Source organism: Vigna unguiculata, chromosome 11 (genome assembly GCF_037176805.1).
Source record: "Vigna unguiculata cultivar grain cowpea cultivar isolate G323 ecotype 2 chromosome 11, ASM3717680v1, whole genome shotgun sequence".
NCBI classification, from domain to species: Eukaryota; Viridiplantae; Streptophyta; class Magnoliopsida; order Fabales; family Fabaceae; genus Vigna; species Vigna unguiculata.
Window position 1 is genome coordinate 8,528,247 of NC_140802.1, and position 16,106 is coordinate 8,544,352.

Genomic DNA, 16,106 nt, shown 5'->3' on the forward strand with positions numbered 1-16,106 from the left:
TACACTATGTTATTGGATGAGGAGTGGCGGTATAGGAAGTTCGAGAATGGTTTCAGAGGAGACATTTGTTTGATGGTGACACCACTCTCCACCAAGGACTTTGCGACCTTAGTGGAGAAGGCTAGGGACATGGAGAGGATGAAGACTGAGGTGGAAGCTTAGCACTAGCAACAACAGAGAGTTAGTGAACCATATGGGTCCAAGCCGAGATCTGAAGAGAAGAAGAAACCTTATGCTAGGCATCACCCTCAGTCTCATGGGTCTGGAGGGTTTTCTTCCCCACCCAACAAGATCTAATGCCATTAGTGTGGAGGACCTCACTTGAGAAGTGTTTGCCCCCAGTTAGCAGGCTTTCGCAAATGCAACAACTATGGCAAGGAGGGACATTTTGACAAAGATTATCCCACTCTTAAGAGGGTAGTGGCATGACCTCCGGTTAAAACTCAACAAAGGAGAAGATGCAGTAGGCCTCAAGTAGTTGGTAGGGTGTATGCGATGATCGGGGCAGAAGCGACATGCTCAATGTTGTATGATTGCTGGTAAAATGTTGTGTTGTATGATTCTAGAGCAACACACTCCTTTGTGTCAAAGTCTTGTGTGCAAGAGTTGGATCTACTAGTGTGTGAGCTGCAGTTTAATCTTGTGGTATCTACTCCGACATTTTGGGTTGTTAGGAAATCGTCCTTGTGTGCTAGGTGTCCTGTGGAGGTAAAGGGATGCATGTTCAAAGTTAATCTAATATGCCTACCTCTAAAAGGTTTGGATGTGATCTTGGGAATGGATTGACTCTCTACCAATCACGTTCTCATAGACTGTCGGGAGAAGAAGTTGTTGCTCTCCAACTCAAAGGGGCCTGAGTGGTTGTCTTCTCAGGGTGTTTTGAAAGAGGTCAAGGATGGCGCGCAATGCTTCATTATCTTTTCTCAGTTAAAGGTTGAGAAAGAGTAAATGATAACAGTTATACCCATGGTGCGGGAGTTTGAGGATGTGTTTCCAGAGGAAGTACCAAGGTTGCCTCCAAGGAGGGAAGTTGAGTCCTCCATATATCTAGTACTAGAAGCGGGTCCAGTGTCGATAGCTCCTTACCGCATGGCTCCGACGGAGTTGGTGGAACTTAAGAAGCAAATAGAGAAGTTGTTGTAGAAACAGTTTATACTGCCTAGTGCATCATCGTGGGGAGCGTCAGTGTTGTTGGTCAGGAAGAAAGATGGTAGTTCGAGGTTGTGTGTGGACTATAGACAGTTGAACAAGATGACTATCAAGAAAAAGTATGTCTTGCCAAGGATAAATGATTTGATAGATCAGTTGCATGGGGGATTGATGTTCTCCAAGGTTGATCTACGCTCAGGGTATATCCAAATTTTGGTGAAGGCGGAGGATGTTTCGAAGACAGCCTTTAGATCCAGATATGGGCACTACAAGTATGTGGTTATGCCTTTTAGTATGACCAATGCTCTAGCCTTGTTCATGGTTTACATGAATAGGATCTTTAGGCTATTTTTAGATAAGTTTGTCGTGGTCTTTATAGACAACATACTCATCTATTTCAAGACTCATGAGGAACACGTCGAGCATCTAAGGATAGTGCTTGGAATTCTGAGGGAGAAGTAGTTGTATACTAAGTTGTCGAAGTGTGCTTTTTGGCTTAAGGAAGTTCAGTTATTGGGGCATGTAATATCAATTCAGGGTATAGCGGTGGATCCAGCTAAGGTGGAAGCTTTGATAAGGTAGGAACGTCCAAAGTCAGTGACAAAGATCAGGAGCTTTATGGGTCTAGCTGGCTACTACATGAGATTCATAGAGGGATTCTCCAAGATAGTGGTGCCTTTGACACAACTTACCAAGAAGGACCAACCTTTTGTTTGGATTGCTAGGTGTGAGGAAAGCTTTTGAGAGCTTAAGCAAAGGTTGACTAGTGCTTTGATCTTCGTTATCCCCGATGTTGTTAACCCTTTGAGGTTTACTATGATGTCTCTCATCAAAGATTGGGTTGTGTGTTGATGCAAGAAAGGAAGGTAGTAGCATATGCTTCAAGGCAGCTTAAGGTTCATGAGAAGAATTACCCCACTCATAATCTAGAGTTGGTAGTGGTGATGTTTGCCTTGAAGATCTGGAGGCACTATCTCTATGGTGCACAGTTTTGCATGTTCAGTGATCATAAGAGCCTCAAGTATCTGTTTGATCAAAAGGAGTTGAATATGAGGCAGAGCAGGTGGATAGAGTTCTTGAAGGACTATGACTTCAAACTCCTATATCATTTGGGGAAGGCTAACATGGTGACAGATTCTTTGAGTAGGAAGACAATGCATGTGGCACACCTCATGATCAAGGAGTTGGAGTTGATAGAAGGGTTCAGATATATGAAACTGCAAGTTGAGTTGGAACTAGAATTCATTAGATGTAGTACCCTGACTATATCTAGTGACTTTTTGAGCTTAATCAAGGAAAGACAATCGATGGATGATAGTTTGTAGAAGGTGAAAGAGTTACTTGGATCAGATCAAGCGAAGAAGTTGGCCATGGGTAGTGATGGTGTGTTGAGGTTCATAGGCAGGGTTTGTGTACCAACAGATGCTGAGGTGAGGAGGTTGATCCTTGAGGAAAGACACAAGAGTCGTCTTAGCTTGCTTCCTAGCATGACTAAGATGTACCGAGATCTCAAGGAGACCTTCTGGTGGCAGGGCATGAAGAAGGATGTGGCATAGTTTGTATCCGCTTGTTTGACTTTTCAAAAGGCGAAGGTTGAGCATCATAGACCCGGTGGAACACTACAACCTTTAGATATACCAATGTGGAAGTGGGATAGCATAACTATGGATTTTGTTATCCATTTGTCACGAACCTTGAGAGGTCATGATGCGATCTAGGTTGTGGTGGACAGGTTGACCAAGAGTGCTCACTTCTTGGCATTGAATTTGAGGATGTTCATGGTCAAGTTCGCTTAATGATACATCAAGGAGATCGTGAGGTTGCATGGGATGCCCTGTAGCATTGTGTCTGACAGAAACTTGCGGTTCACTTCTAAGTTATAGCAGATACTGCAAGATGCTTTGGGAATTTGGTTGAGGATGATTTTTGCTTATCATCCTCAAACATATGGGCAATCAGAGTGATCCAGTCCTTGGAAGATCTGTTGAGGACTTGTGTGTTGGATCATCTTAGCAGTTGGGATGAAGTGCTACCGTTGGTGGAGTTTAGCTACAACAACAGTTACCAAGCGAGCATAGGGATGACACTGTATGAAGCCTTGTATGGGAGAAGATGTAGGACTCCCTTGTATTGGTACCGAGATGACGAATCAGTGTTATTTGGGCCAGAGTTGTTAAAACAGACCATAGAGAAGATGAAGTTGGTGAGAGATAGGTTGCAGGCATCTTAGAGTAGGCAGAAAGCATATTCATATCAAAGAAGGAGACCCTTGGAGTTCGCGACTGGGGATCACGTGTTCTTGAGGGTGACCCGAACTACCAATGTGGGAAGGGCTATCCGCTCAAGGAAGCTTTCTCCTAAGTTTCTTAGTCTATATCAAATCTTGGGAAGGATTGGGCCAGTGGCGTATGAGATTGCTTTACCTCAGTTTGCTAATCTTCATTCGGTTTTCCATGTCTCGCAGTTGAGGAAGTATGTGCCTGACCCATCTCACGTGTTGGAAGTTGAGGATGTGCAAGTTATGGAGCATCTCACAATAAAGGTACAACCAGTTGGTTTAGAGGATCGTCAAGTTAAGAAGCTCAGGGGAAAAACCATCAGTCTTGTCAAGGTCATCTAGGACCGGAGGACAAGTGACTCTACTTGGGAGCTAGAGGAGGATATGAGGAAGTCATATCCGCATCTATTTTCTGGTACGTCTTAATTTTCGAGGTCAAAAATTTGTTATTGGGGAGATTGTTATACCCCTTTCTTTTTGTCTTATAAGTTAAGGGCTTGGCCTTCTTAGTGAGCCCAAGGTCAACCCACTTAGTAACCTCAAGACCCTTTCCAGCCACTTACCCCTTCATTCTATTTCTTTTCTCTAAAAATAGTTCCTCTCCATTCTCCATCTTTTGAGCAGAAGCTCTGCTAGGGCACAACTAGAACCTCCCTAGAGCTACTCGAACTCTTCCTTCGTGTAAGTTGAGCTCAAACCTCCTCTTCTCTTTTTCATTCCTGTTGCCTTGGCTCTATCTTGGGTTGTCTCTGGAGCCTTATTCTAGTCACTATGTACTTATTTTTCAGTGTCTTAAACTATTTTGGATTTGTAATGCTCTTTTCCTCTTAGGGCTCATCTTGTCAAAAGTGATAGCATCTGCCAAAGGTAAGGAAAGCTAGGGTTTTGCATGCTTTCAAGTTATTATGCTTGCTATGGGTCTGTTTCACTTTTTTATGCTTGAGTGATGCTGGTGAATGTGTGAAAATATATTGCTCGTATTTGGTATTGATATCTGGTGTTGCATGCACGAGTAGGGGAGGAACCTGCTATTTTTGCCCAAGTGAGTGATTTTCGCATAGGCAAAAATAGTAGAAGTTTGCCCCTTGTTTCTACTCAAACTCTCGCTCAAGCGACGAGCTTTTATTTTGGGCGATGAGTCATCTCACTCAAGCGAGAAGGTCTCACTTAAGCGAGAACTCGTAGAAATCTACAGTGTTTACTATTCGAGCCCTTGCCTAGGTGAGATTGGCTCGCTTGAACGAGAGAATCTCTTTTGCCTGAGTGAGGACCTCTAGCTTGGGCGAGACTTGTGCAGAAAACACTATACTGGCTTAAATTGTTCTTTGATTGTTTATTTACCTTTCAAGCTTGAAGTATGTGATCATGCATGTTTGGTATGCTTTAATGGGACCAAAATTTTACTATATTTGGTGTGAAATAATAAATGGATTTGTTGGTTGGTTGGTCTTGGACATGAGAATGCAATGTTTTGAGATATCATGTGAATATGGTGTGAGGAACATGGTTGTTGTATGAGATAGACGTAATTCCATGAGCCTATTGGGGAGACTTCATGGTGGTGTTGTAGTGTATATAATTAGATAAGGATTCATGTAAGGTTGCATCCTGGAACTCTAAAGAATCAATCAGTCTTATGTAGAGTAGACTAATTCAAGTGGTGATAGTAGTAGGAGGCCTAGTCTCTGGCAGGATAATGACCATATATGATCATGGGCTAATCTTGTGTGTGGTAGGGTGAAACCTATTGGCAATGGCTCTGTAGAGCAATAGAGGCCACCACAAGTGCAGACATTCAGTGAATCCGATCTTATTATATGTATCTGGATAATTGAGTCATAGAGTCATGTTTGTTTGCTATCGCATGATTGAATGCCTACTATTTTGCATGGATATAATCTGTTTTAATTATCTACTTCTTATGACATGTTCAAAATTTCTTTTTTTACTCTAGCTTACCCTTTTGCTTGTGTTTGTTTTCTTAACAACATATCACAAAGGCATATTACCCAATTCAAATATCATAAAGGCATTCTCAACAACATATCAATAACTTTTAAGCTTTTTCAAAAATACAATGCATAATAAACATGATTCTACAAAGATTCAAAAATAATACACAATTCAATCATCAATTTAACATCTTAACCACACAGTTCATCATCACATATTTAGAAGATCACAAATTCACAATTTTAAAACACAAAAAAAATCCCATTTTCCAACACCAACTAAACTACTCAACATGCAAAAGATATAAATTGGCTCCCCTCACCTTTAAAAGACGGTCCAAACATCTCTAAGAATACCAAAACTCATCTAACTCCACATGATGCTCTATCTATACATAGAAATATGACAAGAAGAATCAGGACATGTCATTATGATCATTGATCATAAGAGACTCATATAGATTATTAAAATAACACATGCAAGTGAAGTAAGCTCACATGCAAGAAGCAAGACAATTTTGGATGAGGAAAAAGGCAAAATACCAACTTACTTAGATTTAGAAATTGATCAGATAGAAGTGAAGAGCTTGTCGGGAGGATCACTCCAACAATCTTAGATCTTCAAAAGATGAACTGAGGGTGAGAAGGCTTAGAGAGAAGTCAAAATACTCTAGGAAAGTAATTTTTGGAGAGATAAAGTGTTTTAAAGTAATAAAACTAGTTTATCAAATTTCTATTTATACTTTAACGTTTTAATATTAAAATAATTGAGTCTCATTATTTTAAAGACACTATCAATTTTAAAATACCATTTTCTAGGTCTTTACACTTGTCTTCTTTTTCTTATGATTTTTTTTATCAATCTTAGTGGAGTTAATCGATAAAGATGATCCTCTCAACTTGGTTAAACTTACACTAAAATTTTGATATGTTTAGATACACTTTAAGTCTCTAGATTTTGAATAGTTTTACTTTTGAATTTGGAAGTTGGTTAGTAGAAATAGATTTTAAGTAAGAAAAGCTATTTATGTTTTTTATAAAACCTGGCGATAAATGATTTGGATATGATGGTGATGTGGTCACAATATCTTTAGTTTTATGCATAGTTGTGTATTGTTTTAGTATATTTTAAATGTTTGAGTTTGAGATGATTTTTGTGTATGTGTTATTAGTTTTATGTTATATTACTACATTCAAGACAAATTAGTCTAAGTTGTGGGTATTTGAAGCAAAAATATTCGATGTTAGTTTATAAGCTTGATGGGAATGAACATATACGTAATGAATTTGAATGACCAATGTTAAATTGATATGAATGAAGGATGATATTTGAACAAATTATGGTTTGTATTAATAGTTTTTTAGTTGTTTAAAGTTGTGTTATTAAATTCCTTTGGATTGCAATGAACCTATCATAATCAATTATTTTTAGATTCACTTGTAAACATAGTGATTGATTTGGATTAGATATTAGTCTTTAGTCTTTAGTGAGACATATAAGTTTTTCAAAAGGTGTCATTTGATATTTCATTGATTTAATATCCTCTCATATATACTTAATATAACACACATGATTAATATTGAAATGTTTATGGATTATCCATTAAATTATATTATTTATATATATATTTTATCTTGGAAATCTATTTCATTAACTTATCCTTGTAATAATATACTATCACTATATTATATAAAATTGAACAAATATAGATACAAGTATAAAAACAACATAAATGAAAATAATGATTTTATTTTAATTTATCTTTTATAAATATTTTATATTTATGTATATTTTGTACATATTTAAACTCTATTTTAATTTATATTATATATTTTCTATGATGGTGTTACAAAATAATATTATAATAAGGTCTTGCTAAGTAATAGTCCTGATAGCTCTCTTTAAAGTATAATTAATGAACATTGAATTTTGTAAAAGTTCGTAGATAATCCTAATATTAACTAAATTATGATCTTAATAGTTATTAGTGCACTTTTACTTTTTTTAGAGGACAAAAATACTCATAAGTATTATACATTTGTAATTAATAATTTATTTGATGAAAAAAAAGTTAAAAAATAATTAAACAATAAAATAATTATATTTTAATGTTACTAAAAATTAAAATATAATTAAACATAAAAAATTATTTAACAAAAAATAAAATATTGTATGTTTTATTAATCAAAACAATATTATATTAATTATTTTTATCTTCTTTATTGAAAAAACAAATAATATTTTATTTTCTATTAATTTAAGTTTTTTATGTTTAATTATATTTTAATTTTTAGCAATATTAAAATATAATTATTTCATTATTTAATTATTATTTTTTAGTGCATCACAAATAAATTATCAATTAGAGTTGTATATAGAGTTGTCAAAGTGGGTCAGAACCTGTGGACCAACCCGATTCACCACGGTTCGAGTCGGGTTAGGTTCAAAGTTTTTTAAAAATTTCAGTACGAGTTAATTTTTGATATGACCCACCAAGAACCTAGCTTACCCAGGTTGAACCCGTGGTGAACTAGCACCAACCCACCTACAGATAAAGAGTCACACAATTTTTTTGTATTTGGGTTGAGTTGGGTTGTTTTTTTTAGCCAACATATTGGGTTGACAAATGCAAACATAATATTTTTGTGATTTTGGTTTAGATTTTAATCACAACTAAAATTTAGTTTGTTTAGGACGAAAGAAAAGAATTGTATTTATTTTTAATTGAGTTAGTGAGCTAACCCGTTTAACCCACCAACCCATGGTGGGTTGAGTCAGGTTCAAATTTTTTGACTTGCTAATAAGTGAGCTGAGTGGGTTGGCTTACTAAGTGACCAATCCATGATGAGTCGACACGTGCCAGGTCAGGTAGTCCATTTTGACCATCATAATTGTATAATACTTGTAGACAATTTTATCTTCTAAATAAAGTAAAAGTATATCAATAATTATTATGGTCATATTCATTTAATATTATAATTACAACTTTTATAAAATTCAATATTCATTGATTAAACTTTAAATAGAACAATGTCCTTAAACGCTCATTAACATCTCCTTATAATAATTACATGTGATATAAAAAATAAATGCACATCATTAATCACATTGAATTGACTAATTAAAAATAAACAAATAATTAATTAATATAAATTAATGTCATATATTAATACATTTATTAACATATTTACTCTGTCATATAACATTAATGAAAATATTTATATTACTTTACTTTTTAAACGATACATTCAAATTAAATTAAAATATTTAAGATAATAATAAAAAGATTAAAAAAAACTATTAACTTTTTTTTTCTAAAGTAATAATTAATAATTTAAGACCACTATATTATAATATTATAATCAGGGACGGATGTTTGACTCTAAGTTGATGGGATAAGTCAAGTAGTATAATTGTACACTTTCAACTATACATGGGTCTATTATAGAGCAACAACCAACATATTCAAATATGTAAGATTAGAGGAACAAAATAAAACATTTTTGAATACTTGGTAATAATTTTAAGAAAATCAAGGATGCACCTGCACACTCTTGTGTACACATAGATCTGTCACTTATTAAATAATAAATTAAATATGATTTTAATTTCTAAATTTGAACACAAAACAAAATTAAATTTTATCATTAATTCAAATATATTTTTCATCTTAAATTTTTAAAATAGACGAATATAATATTTTAGTCTGACTCCATCGTTTTAGATTCACAGTTAAGTTATTTATATAAGTTCTAATTATGAAAAATCGTTTAACAAACTAAAAAATATATAATTAGACTATAATAATTATATTTATTTATTTTTAAAATTTAAATAACAAAATATATTAAATTTAAAATAAAGAAGAATTCTAAGTGTGAGTATAGAAAAAATAAAAACGTATTAAATCTTATTTAGAATAAGGAATTTTCGATTTCCAAGTCTTTTTATTCATGCACACGGAACAATCCTCTGTGAAATTCCATCCCTACCCTTCCCGCCCTCGAACGCAACACGTAAAACCTTGGTACTCCAAGGGCATAAAAACAGCCTCAAAATTACCGAAAGCGACACAACACTCTGCGGCCTTTTAAATTCCCAATGCCCAGAGAGTGTTGTCATCTCCCAACATATCCACCCTTGTCCCTGTTCGTCATCACACACACTTTCTCTCTCTAGATCTCTCTCTCTCTCTGGATTTTTTTTCTCTCTCTCACATTACAGCTATCGTATTTCTGTCTCTGCCATTGCGAAAGGGACGCTGAAAAAAAAAAGATACATATAAAAAATAAATAAAACACACAACACAACAGCCCATAAACCCAGCGACGAGGTTTTCTAAGGGACGAAAAATAAACCAGGGAGTCTCAGAAGAAGAAAACAAGGGAATCAATCACACAACACAATAACAAGAACGGGTCTTTGAAGAGATTGGACCAAAGGGTCAAGTGGGCCATTTTCAGTTTTTTCTACCATTCATTCATTTTCCTTGTTCAGGTTAGCTGAGGAAACTTCATAAGAAACTTCACTAAGACATTAAACGTTTTTATTTTTCTTATTTTTTGTTTATGTTTATTCGCTATTGGCCGTTTCTGTTTCCATTTCCGTTTCGGTTTCCGTTTTTTCTCTTTATATTGATGACGAGGGGACAGAAATTTAATTCAAAAACATAAACTTTTGGTGCTACCCGTTTGAAGGTAAAATGTAAAGTCTGTGTTTGTACTACTATCTTTTTAACGCGTTTTTGTTGCAAACACGTTTTGGTGATCATTTTGTTGACTTTGGGCACTTTATATTAACTTGGTTGTAAGTTTTCATTCTTTTGCCTTTGGGGTGTTTTTGTTTTTAACCTTTCTGGTGTTTTGGACGGAAAGAAAATAAACTCTTCTTCTTACTGTTTGTTGATGGCTTTTCTTAGGAAGGGCGTTTGATTTTGCAGGTGCTTGAAGTTTTCGCTTGGACAAGCATCATATCTTTGAGTTGTTTTGTTCTGTCTCTGTTTTCGTGAGATTTACGTTTTACTATGAGGAGAGGTTAACACACACTACTTCTCTCCTTGTTTCTCGGAAGATTTTATAAGGTACAGTGAAATGAAATCCCTTGGCTTGTCAAATCAATGGTTAAGCCGTTAATGTTTGATTTTGTTTTTGATTGTTTTTAGTTTTATCATTCACTCTAATCTTTTTGGGTTTTGACTTGCTTAGTGTTTATCTAGGCATAACATCCATCAATAATAAAAAGGACTTGTGGTTGTGGCCATTAGTGGGAAACATAAAAGTTGTGATTTTGATTGCCAGAAGGCATGAAGATGCTTTGTTTTGGCGCTTTTGTTTGATCTTTATGGCTGTTGATATCATGGTTAATACTAGGTTTCTAGCATCTATAACGGATTTTGTTTGTTGTGGACTGTTGGGAGAGGTTGGTATTTTTTGGATGAAATAAGGAACTGGGTTAATGTTTTATAAGGCCCCATGGTCTAGTGTTGTGTTTTTATAAGGTAACTTGTCCTGTGTCTGGTGGATTTTGAAAGCACCAAAGAATCTAATCTTGTATTGTTTTGACTTTTCTAAGACTAGTCATGTGAATGTCTGTGTAGTGGATTTTGAAATGACAGAAGTGGAAGTAAGGATTCAATGGCTGTAAAAAAATGGTGCTTGTTCTTGTTATGTGTTTTTTTACCTTTCAGATAAACAGTTTTCATTCTGTAATTTTTTGTCTGGAGAAGGAACAAGGGTCTGTTTGCTTTTCCATCGAAAACCAATGTTATGTGAGTAATTTCAACGTCCCTTTGAAGCTTGGATAAAAAACCAAACACGTTAGAATGTTTGGAAAATGAGAGAGGCTTTGAAGTACAGTCTTTTCATCAGTTTCTGAATTTCTATTGAATTAATTACTTTTATTTGTTCTATTTACTATGATATTTCTGAACTACAATTAGTAGATTGTTAGTTACATTTGAGAAGGTTTAAAGGGTCCTTCTAGGCATATAGTGAGAAGTGGAGAAAGGTATCTCTTTTACCATGTAGTGATTGGATGATTCCTGATGAGGTTGATACGTTTTTCTCATTGTCATCATGTTGAATTTAAAAGTTCCATGTCAGATATTCACTTTCATAATGTGTCCTATATTGCAGACACTACCGAGTTACTGCTATGCCTGATCTTTACCTGTTGAATATGAAGATTTCAGGGAATCCTAGGGGGGTTATGCATCAGATGAATATATATATATATATATATATATATATATATATATATATATATATATATATATATTGTCATCAAAACTAATTCTGAGTCTGATAATTGTTACTGAAATACTCATAATTAAAATATCATTTAGCATCATGTAATGATTGTCCTACAAAGGTAGATCACTTGAATTTACTTTTGGATTTAACTATTTATTTGAGATTATGCATATTTTGTTGACTAAAGTTGCCTTTCTAAGACATGGGAAGTGAACAGGATCAGTGTTGATTATGGTTGTAATCATTTATTATTTTCATAATCAATATACACTGAAGATAAACTATTAATCTGACCCTTTTGTACAGAAGTTCTGACTAGTTTGACTGATGGGCCAATTCTCATATGCTCTTTGAACCGAAATTATAGGAAGCCAAACAAGGCCTGATATAGATGTAAAATCACAGTAAAATATGCAGAAATGAGGGCCCTGTGTTTTTTTGGCTGAGTCGGTGTTAAATTTTGGCTTTAAGCTTTCCTTTTTCTATTATAAAACCTTTTATTTTCAAAGAGTATATATAATGTGTACATTCTCTTAAGTCGGTTCAACCACTGAATTATCTTCTTTTTCTTGCCATAATGGTTTCATTTATGTTCACGTTGGTAATTGCCACCTTGTACATGATGCCTAGTGTTACGTGGATGTAGCATGACTTAATTTAATGCATCTTTTGATTATGTCCTTCATTCTTTATTCTTTCAGGTCCTTGTCTTCTAAATAAGCTTGGTTAGAAATGTCTTTTTGCAGTCTTTGAAAGTTGCCAAACATTAAACTTTTACAGGTGAAGAACAAAAAGAAAAATTCCAGCCTCCACTAAAGGCCTCGATCTAAGCATTAAAGCATAATGCTTTTTTCTTTTTCTAAACACACTCATCATGACCACTATTGTTAAGACTTTATTGCCCTTGTTTGTCTTTTTAAACCCTTTAACACACTTCTCTTTTTTCACCTTCATTTGCTATGTTGTAATGTTTCTGCAGATGGAATCAGTTAAGCCTTCAGCAGTGACACCAAGCAAGAGCAAGTTGGCTCGCACATTCGCCAAAGTTCTTCATGTTAGAGCAGTGACAGGAATTGCACCAGTTGATGGACTGAAGAAAGGGGATGCAGATCTCAACAATGAAGCAAATATAATCAAAGAAGAAGAGGAAGAACTTCAGAAAAGAAAGGCCACAGAAGCTTCGCTTGCAAAAGCATTTGCCAGCATTTCGACTGTGAAAGCTTCATATGCTCAGCTGCAGCATGCTCAGTCTCCTTATGACCCTGATGTGATTCAAGCTGCTGATCAATTGATAGTCTCAGAGTTCAAGACCTTGTCTGAGATAAAGCAGTGTTTCTTTAAAAAGCAATTTGATCCTTCACCGGATAGAGCAATTCTTCAAGCTAAGTTGAAGGAGTTAGAGAGTGTGAACAAAACATTTGAGATCACAGGGCAGAAGTTAGAATCACAGGTTCGGCTCAAGGAATCTGAGATTACATTTCTCCGAGAAAAGCTAGAGGAAGCTAACAAGCAGAACAGGTCAATTGAGAAGAGGTTAAATCAAAGTGGATCATTATCAGTTCTTGACAATCTCCACATTTCAGGGCTAAGTCCCAGCCATTTTGTTACTGTTCTTCGCCACACCGTTAGGTCCATTCGAAACTTTGTGAAACTGTTGGTGAATGAGATGAGATCTGCAGGTTGGGATATTGATGCTTCAGTGAATGCCATTATCGAGCAGAATGTGGATTACTGGAAAGAAGATCACAAGTGTTTTGCAATTGAGTCATTTGTGTGTAGGGAGATGTTTGATTCTTTCAACATCCCTAACTTCTCCTTACCCAATGAATCCCTGCCGGATAAAAACAAGAGGCAACTGTTCTTTGGGAGGTTCAACGAGCTAAAACCAGTGAAAGCGATGGAATTTCTTTCGGCGAAGCCAAAGTCACCATTTGCAAAATTCTGCAGGATCAAGTTCTTGAGACTTGTTCATCCCAAGATGGAGGCATCATTCTTTGGCAACGTGAATCAGAGGAACCTGCTGAATGGTGGAGAGTTTCCTAACACCAACTTCTTCACCTCGTTTGCTGAGATGGCCAAGAGGGTGTGGCTTCTACACTGCTTGGCCTTCTCCTTTGAGTCTCAAGCTTCAATCTTTCAAGTGGGGAAGGGTTGCAGATTCTCTGATGTGTACATGGAGAGTGTGAATGAGAATGAAAATGAAAATGATGAAGAAATGGCAGTGGAATCTGAGCCACAAGTTGCTTTCACTGTTCTTCCAGGGTTTAGGATCGGTAAAACTCTCATACAGTGCCAAGTTTACCTCTCACAAGCCATGGTAAAAAAATCCACATGCAGAAAGCAAAAAAGGTAGTAGTATTAGTTCCAGTAGCAGTAGAAAAAAATGGTGTTTTTCATCAGTGGTTGACCCCACCATGCAATAGGTTGGTGAAGTGGAAGCCAATGTTTTTAGTTGAACTTTTGGGAGGACATGGCTTGTGCAGTGCATGGCTCTGTGCTTGTGGGGACCCACCCTTCTGCCATGGTTCAATAGGGCGTTTTCTTGTCCATTTGTATTTTGGCCAGTTTCTAAAGGAAGCGCGTGAACCCTTGCATTGGGAAGTGTCCTTTTTGTTCAGAATGTTTTTTTTTTCTTCTTCTTACTATGAAGTTTAATTAATCAGATGCATGCCCCAAATTTTGTTGATATTAGGCCGGTGGCAGAGGTGGTCTTAGCTGGAATGCATCTTTACCGAACATTGCATATGTCATGTACATAATAATGTTGGTGGTAATTTTGTTATGCTCTTCTTAGGTTTTTTCCTTTTCTTCCATAATGTTTTGTCTTGGTATAGATACAAGTCTTGGATATTTTATGGCTTTGTCTTGGACTAATTTAATGGAAATGAATGCAGTTTCAGCAAATGGATTTTCAAGTAATTTAACTTTAGATTCATTTTATTAGCCATATATGTTCTATTTATTTGTTTTTTTTTTCATCATTGATCATTTTACTAGCTTTTTAGGCTGAGTTATTTATCTTTCATATTATGAGAAATGGGTTTTTCCTTAATGAATTTTATGACAGTATTAAATAGTTTGGAGTTTATGAATTTGAGATCAGTAGCATTGAAAGAAGTTTCTAAGAAAAAGTCAATTAGTATTTCTTTTGAAAAATCATTCTCAACAAATTTGTTTATGTTAATCTATAACTATATGGCTTAAGTTTAAGGTTATGATAAATTGAGTATTTTTAACTAAATATTTACTAATTTTCATATATAGTACTCAAATATCTTATATTTCTCGATAATGTTTGTGTCCTATATTTTTCCGTTAATTAAATAATGTTTGGGAGTGTTAAAGATTTACTATGTAAGATATCATATTGTTCAAGAAGGTGCACTGTAAATTTTTGTCAAAACTTTTGAAAATAACATATGAATAGCTTGGACAGCTAGAAACATATGAAGTGTATGGCTAACCTAAAAATCACTTGGCAGGGAAATAAACTAATAAACTAGATAATAACAGAAAATAATAGTTACATCACTCCAAAAGTTAAATAAAAATACGTATCTGAGAAATACAATTTTTTTTAATTATAAATAAAAAATTCATAAAAATTCAATTAAAAATATTTTAAGAAACTTAAAACTAAACTCACTCGTTTAACTCTATTCTTGAAAATTCTTTAAAAAATCCTTCCCATTACCATATGTTTAAGATATTTCCAAGTATAAACGTGTAAAAGATAATTTGTTGTTGTCTCGTAACTCTCTTCCGAATGTATTCACTAGTTAATCTTGGTCGACAGAATCATATATAGATGTTATGGATTTTTCAAACAGCACAATTTTCAATTAAGTAGAAATTATTAATTTATGTGAAACATGTTCTCTCCCGGCAAAAAATGTGTTTCTGTTCTTATCTTTTTCACTCTTGGTTGTCTTAAAGGGACATAGAACGAGTCATTATTCCCTCGTTAACTTCTCAAATTAATTTTTCGATAAAACACCAGGACACTAATAAGATTTTCAGAATATTTTAGATTTTGTAATATTTAAAGTAAGTTTTCATTGTCTTTCAATGTGTAATATTTTTTTTAACATTATTTTAGATTGTAAATAAATAGTTATTTTACATTATACTACGAGATCAAATAAAGGTAAAAATCTATTCATAGATTAACAATATGTTATGATAGAGATTTATATGAAAAAAAGAGAATAAAACACTTTTTCAACTTTTTCATAAAGTAAAATTAATTAAGAAAATTCAAAGAATAATAGAATTTATTATCTCATTTTGTTTTATAAAAAAATATTTAGTTTTTTTCTTTTATATATATATATATATATATATATATATATATATATATATATATATATATATATATATATATATATATATATATAACGGGAATTTCTTTCATTGATGTCTTAATAGAAAGATTAATGACTTATAAGAGATATTGTTTTTTTATAAATGACATT

At 34.3% G+C, this 16,106-nt stretch overlaps 2 protein-coding genes across 9 annotated transcripts; both read left to right on the plus strand.

The window, feature by feature from the left end:
- Positions 1-2,519: 2,519 nt before the first annotated feature.
- Positions 2,520-3,769, plus strand: LOC146880958 (uncharacterized). Its single transcript, XM_085669191.1, has 4 exons — positions 2,520-2,579; positions 2,736-2,850; positions 3,027-3,352; positions 3,614-3,769. Exons 1-4 carry the CDS (start codon positions 2,520-2,522, stop codon positions 3,767-3,769), a joined length of 657 nt encoding a protein of 218 aa, XP_085525317.1.
- A 5,728-nt stretch (positions 3,770-9,497) lies between these two features.
- On the plus strand, positions 9,498-14,413 carry LOC114169125 (protein GRAVITROPIC IN THE LIGHT 1-like). Of its 8 annotated transcripts, none has more exons than XM_028054162.2 (4): positions 9,498-9,877; positions 10,299-10,460; positions 12,333-12,411; positions 12,611-14,413. In XM_028054162.2, exon 4 carries the CDS (start codon positions 12,611-12,613, stop codon positions 13,982-13,984), a length of 1,374 nt encoding a protein of 457 aa, XP_027909963.2. In that variant the 5' UTR covers positions 9,498-9,877; positions 10,299-10,460; positions 12,333-12,411; the 3' UTR covers positions 13,985-14,413. The 8 variants fall into 8 exon arrangements, with proteins under 8 accessions (XP_027909963.2, XP_027909966.2, XP_085525086.1 ...); XM_028054165.2 differs by having other exon boundaries at positions 10,320-10,460; XM_085668960.1 differs by having other exon boundaries at positions 12,333-14,413.
- Positions 14,414-16,106: the final 1,693 nt, after the last annotated feature.

Excerpts from the sequence above, each read along its gene's own strand:
- LOC146880958 (XM_085669191.1), top strand. The coding sequence starts at position 2,520 with ATGGGTAGTGATGGTGTGTTGAGGTTCATAGGCAGGGTTTGTGTACCA. Across the intron at positions 2,580-2,735 it reads GTGTACCAACAGATGCTGAG|GCGAAGGTTGAGCATCATAG; the intron begins GTGAGGAGGTTG and ends ACTTTTCAAAAG. Across the intron at positions 3,353-3,613 it reads CCATAGAGAAGATGAAGTTG|TTGAGGAAGTATGTGCCTGA; the intron begins GTGAGAGATAGG and ends CATGTCTCGCAG.
- LOC114169125 (XM_085668960.1), top strand. The coding sequence starts at position 12,506 with ATGACCACTATTGTTAAGACTTTATTGCCCTTGTTTGTCTTTTTAAAC.